The sequence below is a fragment of the Olea europaea genome, chromosome 3 (genome assembly GCF_002742605.1).
Source record: "Olea europaea var. sylvestris chromosome 3, O_europaea_v1, whole genome shotgun sequence".
Classification (NCBI taxonomy): domain Eukaryota; kingdom Viridiplantae; phylum Streptophyta; class Magnoliopsida; order Lamiales; family Oleaceae; genus Olea; species Olea europaea.
In genome coordinates this window covers 1,681,137-1,687,136 of record NC_036239.1, presented here as the reverse complement: position 1 = coordinate 1,687,136, position 6,000 = coordinate 1,681,137, and the positions used below count along the sequence as shown (strand labels likewise).

The 6,000-nt window shown below is 38.9% G+C and overlaps 1 protein-coding gene across 1 annotated transcript; it reads right to left on the bottom strand.

The window, feature by feature from the left end:
* Positions 1 to 1,067: 1,067 nt before the first annotated feature.
* On the bottom strand, positions 1,068 to 2,394 carry LOC111376700. The gene is made up of 2 exons (XM_022999675.1): positions 1,599 to 2,394; positions 1,068 to 1,474 (listed from the first exon to the last, which is right to left on the bottom strand). The coding sequence occupies exons 1-2, from the start codon at positions 2,392 to 2,394 to the stop codon at positions 1,068 to 1,070; spliced, it is 1,203 nt and encodes a 400-aa protein (XP_022855443.1).
* Between the last annotated feature and the right edge of the window lie 3,606 nt (positions 2,395 to 6,000).

Sequence of the window (6,000 nt, the reverse complement as noted above, 5' to 3'; positions counted from 1 at the left end):
ATACCTCAAATGAGATGGAAGAGGCTTCAAATCAAGTATAGGTGCCTGCTGAAGAGATGACAGTGGTGGTGAAGAGCTCTTTTCCAAGTCCTTATAATTTGGTGCTCTTTTATAAGACCGAGAAGGTTAAGCCTCCAAATAGTGTACCATATGCTCAACTTCAGGATCTTCCTCTTTGATAGCCAAAGGACAAACAAGACATGTTTCTAGAGGATCCTTAGGAAGCTGGTAAAAAGACTCGGCAACCATATGATCAACAACATCCACTCGAAGGCACGAATCAGATTTCGATGGATACTTGATGGCCTTTAAGATATTGAATGTAACTTTTTCATCTTGGACTCTTAGAATGAGGCGCTCTCTTGCACATCAATCAAAGCTTGGCCGGTGGCAAGAAACGATCGTCCTAAAATGATAGGGATGTCATGATCCTCTTCCATGTCAAAAATTATGAAATCGACTGGAAATATAAATTTGTCCACCTTGACCAATACATTCTCAATGACACCCCGAGGATATTTAATTGATCGATCAGCCAATTGTAATGATACAGTGGTGGCCTTGGCTTCTCCCAATCCCAGCTTCCTGAAAATAGACAAAGGCATCAAATTAATACTGGCACCAATATCACATAAAGCTTTACTAAAATTTAAATCTCCAATAGTGCATAGAATAGTAAAACTCCTTGGATCTTTGATTTTCGATGGTAGCTTCTTTTGAAGGATAGCACTACACTCTTCCGTTAGCATTACTGTCTCATGTTATTCGAGTTTCCTTTTGTTTGAAAGAATGTCCTCCATAAATTTGGCATAACTCGGCATTTGAGCTAATGCATTGGCAAACGGAATGTTTATGTGTAGCTTCTTGAATACCTCCAAAAATTTTCCAAATTGAGCATCCAATTTCTGTTTGTGAAGCCTTTGTGGGAAGGGAATAGGAGGCACATAGGTTTTGACCGGTATTGGAGCCTTTGATGTTGATGGCTCCGGTTCTTCTTCAATTAGTGTCTCATCCTTTGGATCAGGTTCTTGCATAATCCTTTTTTCTTCAATTGGTGCCTTGTCGGTTTAACCCTTAGGGTGTGTCACCGTGATTTCGGGCAATTGCACCCGACCTCTAGTGGTAATAGCTTGTACATTCTCCCTTGGATTTGTTTCAGTGTTGCTAGGCAATGCCCCATGTTGCCTTTCGGAGATAAGCTTGGCAATTTGACCCACTTGACGTTCCAAGTTTTTTAAAGAGGTATCATTGCGTTCTTGATATTGCAATAGATGGTTTTCCAACTTAGCAATGGACTCTTCCCAACCTTCTTTTTTCTCTTGTGGCCTCGAGTTAAGCACATTTTGATTATTTCCATAAGAAAAGTTTGGATGATTTAACCAACCGGGGTTATAAGTTTGCGAATAAGGATTATACCCTTGGCATTGAAAGTTTTGAGTATATGCCACTTGCTCAGTAGATGCTAAACAACTACCTATCAATGGACAACTCGGGCTATACCATATGAGCAGAATGAGAGCTCGAGGTAAATGTAGAAAGTCCTTCTACCTTCTTTGCTAGTGAGTCGATCTTTGCTAGAACCATTGAGAAAGATTCACCATCTCGAACTCCACCAACCCCTGTTTGTGGACCTCTATCCGACCACATAGCACTTTGTTCACTCATGACCTCAAATAGATCATATGCTTCCCGAATACTCTTCTTCTTAATTGAGCCGTTAGATGATGAATCCACATTTGAACGACAAGAAGGAGTCAACCCAGCATAAAAATAATTCACTTGTTGCCCCATTGTGATTCCATGATTTGGACATTTTGGAAGCATATCCTTGAAACTCTCCCAAGCCTTGTGAAAGCTCTCAAATTCGGATTGTTGGAAAGTGGTTATGTCATACTTGAGTCTAGCTACTCGGGCGTGTGGAAAGAATTTGGTTGTGAATTTTTGAATAAATTCCAACCAACTATTTATACTTCCAGGCGGTAGAGTCTCAAGCCATTCCCTTGCCTTATCCTTCAATGTGTGAACAAATAACCTCATCCGGATCGCCTCCACATTTACATCTTCATATTTAAAATTTCCAACATTCTCTATGAATCGTGCAACATGTGAGCGAGGATTCTCATCAATCCTTCCATAGAATGGAATGGTATTGGAGAACAAACTAATAACATCCGGACGAAGTTGAAAGTTTGGATGTCCATATGGAGGGCAGACAATACTTGATTCATTCTCTACTACGGGTGGGTTCATGAAGTCTCCAAATAGCATATCTTCCTCATTTACAATAGGCTCTTGAGCTCTACCCGCTTGGTTACTAAAACCCGTTGGAATGCCACCTCGAGGAATATTTTTCAGTTGAGCATTATGTTCCAAATTACCCCCTTGGTGTGCCATCTCAATCAATTGTTGCCTTCTCAATTCCCTTTGTTTTCGTCGCCTTCTTCGAAAAGTTTTTTCAATATCCGGATCAAGCTCGAAAAGATCAAAACTTTTCGAACGAAGCATGCACCACCAAAGACCTAAGGAAATCTAAATTAAAAGTTAATTACACAATAAATATATAAAAGCTATGCAAAAGAAAAAAGAACAAAACTTGTAAAAATTAGAATCAACAAAAGATGATAATTGAAATAAAACATTCCCCTGCAACGGCAACAAAAACTTGTTCGCTAAAATACTACCGCAAGTGCACGGGTAGCGTTCAAGTAATAAAGTGGACATTTGATGTCTGGGTTGTCAATCCCTCGAGGAATGTTTACTTTAAATTACACAAATTTAATCAATTTAATTCTAACAATGAAAATAAACAAACACACAATAAAGATTTGATTTTAGAAACTAAGGAAAAATCATACAAACTAAGAAATTATGGGAATCTTGGGAATTTTGGAGGAAAACATGGTTGGAATTCATGGTTTCGCTTAACCATCGCCTAATTAATTTCTCCACATACCAATTAATGAATTACTCATTTACGATGTTACACCCGATTTTTCAATTTTAGCTAATTACCTCTCTCGAGTGAAATTAACCCTAATTGATTGGTTTAACCTACTATATCTTTATGTCGATCACAACCAAACAACCGCATTAAATTGTTATGAAAATAACTCATTGGGTTACCTAGGGCTAGAGGTATATATCTATCCTCTACACAAACCTAGAGTTTTTACCATTTGCTCTAAAATGCACAATCTTCTCTCGAACTATGTACACTTCATGAAATATATTCATTCATTGGCCACATAAATGAAAATGCAATAAATACAATAATAGAAACATATGGAAATGGGCAATTTAATATCAAATAGAAAATATTGAAAATCAATTAAGCCTAGGTCAAGCTACTACCATAAATCCCAACAAAATACTTAGTCCATGTTAAATAAATGATACTCAAGGAGAATATTCATCCAGTGTATTACAAATATGGCTAAATAATGGAGAAAATACAAAGATATAGATAAAATTCTTTTTTGTAAATTGGCTATGATTTTTCCCGAATACTTTGCCAAATCCTTGATGTAATCTCCTTGTTGCTCTATGTTGTATCTCCAAAATAACCAAGAAAAAGAAAAGGAAATGAAAATGAAAGAAAGAAAAAGAAGCAGAAGCTGAAATTTGAAGCTACCGAATGAAAACTCAGTTGCTGGTTTTTATATTAAAACCTAGGATAATTGTAGCCTTGGTCCTTGAAGTTTCAAAAGTATGGATAAAGGTCCCCGATTCTTTTTTTTAATAAAACCGGAGCCAAGGCGCTGGAACAGAGGCGCCTGAGTTTCTGTGCAAAAGGTCAAGAAATGGGTTTTTGGCGAATTTGCAGCTAAGTCCCTCAATAATTGCACGTCAGGTCCCTCAAGTTTTATTTTATACAATTTGGTCCTCGGATTTTGACTTTCATTTTGATTATGTCCTCCATAAATTGTAAGGTCAAGTCCTTCATCTTTTGACACATGCATTTTGGTTCCCAACTTCACAACTTTGCACACTTTTAATCCATTTTTCCTCCTTTTGCTTTGTTTTCTTTATTTGAGTGATTTTTATCCTACAAAAATAAATATTACATAATTATGAATAGAATTCTATTCATTTAATCAATAATTATATCAAATTAAGTGCCAAATAAGTGTGAAAAAACACACTTATCAACTCGCCAAAGTTGTTCTTGTGAAGAAGGCAGTGGCAAACGGAGGGTCTGCATCGACTTTAGATCTCAATAAGACATGCCCTAAAGACTGTTACCCACTCCCTAGGATAGACGATATTGTGGATAGCACGTCCGGACATAAGTTGTACAGCCTCTTAGATGAATTCTTAGGGTATCATCAAATCCTCATGGCCAAGGAAGACCAAGAGAAGACTTCCTTCATGGCTTATTCATCTATATACTGGTACAGGGTGATGTCGTTTGGGTTGAAAAATGCTGGGGCAACATATTAGAGGCTCATCAACAAAGTCTTCGCTAATTTGATAGGGAAGAACATTGAGGCCTATGTTGACGATATGGTGGTAAAGAGTAATAAGGTAGAGTAGCACATATCCGACCTTGAGGAAGTATTCGCCACCTTATTAAAATATCGAATGAAGCTTAACCCTGAAAGTGTGTATTCGGTGTGGCTTCGGGAAAATTTTTGGGTTTCATGATCACTCATCGGGGGATCAAAGCAAACTCCGATAAGATACAGGCCTTGGCAGCAATGGAATAGCCCAGGACTAAGAAAGATGTTCAAAAGTTGATAGGTAGGGTAGTAAACCCTAACAGATTTATGTCCCGAGCAGCAGACAGGTGCTTCCCTTTCTTCAAAACTCTCAGAGGCAGCCAATCCTTTGAATGGAATGAGGAGTGTGAGAAGGCTTTTCAAGAGCTCAAACAGACATTGACATCTCCTCCTATCCTCGCTAAACCAGAGCTCGAGGACAGTTTGTTTTTGTAGTCTCAAAACGCAGTAACCGGCGTCTTGGTAAAAGAGGTAAACAGAGCCTAGCAGCCCATTTACTAAGTAAGTAAAGTCCTATTTGGTGCAGAGACAAGGTACACTTTGGCCTAGCAGCTTGTCCTTACCTTGATAGTGGCAGCACGAAAGCTTCGACAATATTTTCAGTCTCATCCCATTGTGGTACTCACTTATCAGCCTCTAAAACACATCCTTCAAAGGCCAGACGTCTCAGATAGGTTACTAAAGTGGGCAATTGAACTTGGAAAGTTTGAAATAGAGTTCAAACCCCATCCGTCCATCAAAGCCCAAGCCTTAATAGATTTCATTGCAGAACTCACCCCAAGGTCTCAAGAGCCAGATGGTAGTTCGAGCACTACAATAGATGATTGGCAAATTTTCGTGGACAAAGCATCGAACTCCTCAGGCTCGGGTGCCGGGGTCATCATCACAAGCCCGAACATGCTCATAGACATTCAGTGTGCACTTAGGTTCGAATTCGAGGTAACCAATAATGAAGCAGAGTACGAGGCTGTCATCATAGCCATGGAACTTGCCATTAATTTCGAACTTAAAAGTATCAAAATCTTTAGTGATTCCCAGTTGGTGGTTGTCCAGATTAATGGTACATTCAAGAATAAAGACGAGAAAATGAGCTTATACTGATTAAAAGTTCATGATCTTTGACGAAAATTGAAGAGTTGTGAAATTCTGAAGATCGCCCGGGCTGACAACTGCAAGGCAGGCGCCTTATCAAGGCTGGTGTTCATGAGAGTAGACAGGACAGTACATGTCAGAATTGTGACTGAGCCTAGCATCAATCCAACCGTTAGGGTCATGGACGTTGATCATGGGCCATCGTGGATAGACCCAATTGTGGATTTCATAACAAATGGTAATCTTTCAGAAGATCCTCGAACAGTAAGAAGCATCCGTTCGAAATCTCCAAGGTATTGCATTATCAATGGGGTCTTATTTCGCAGAAGCTTTACACTTCTATACCTTAGGTGCCTTAAGCCTTTGGAATCCTCCCAAGCCCTAGAGAAAGTTCATGAAGGAGCATATG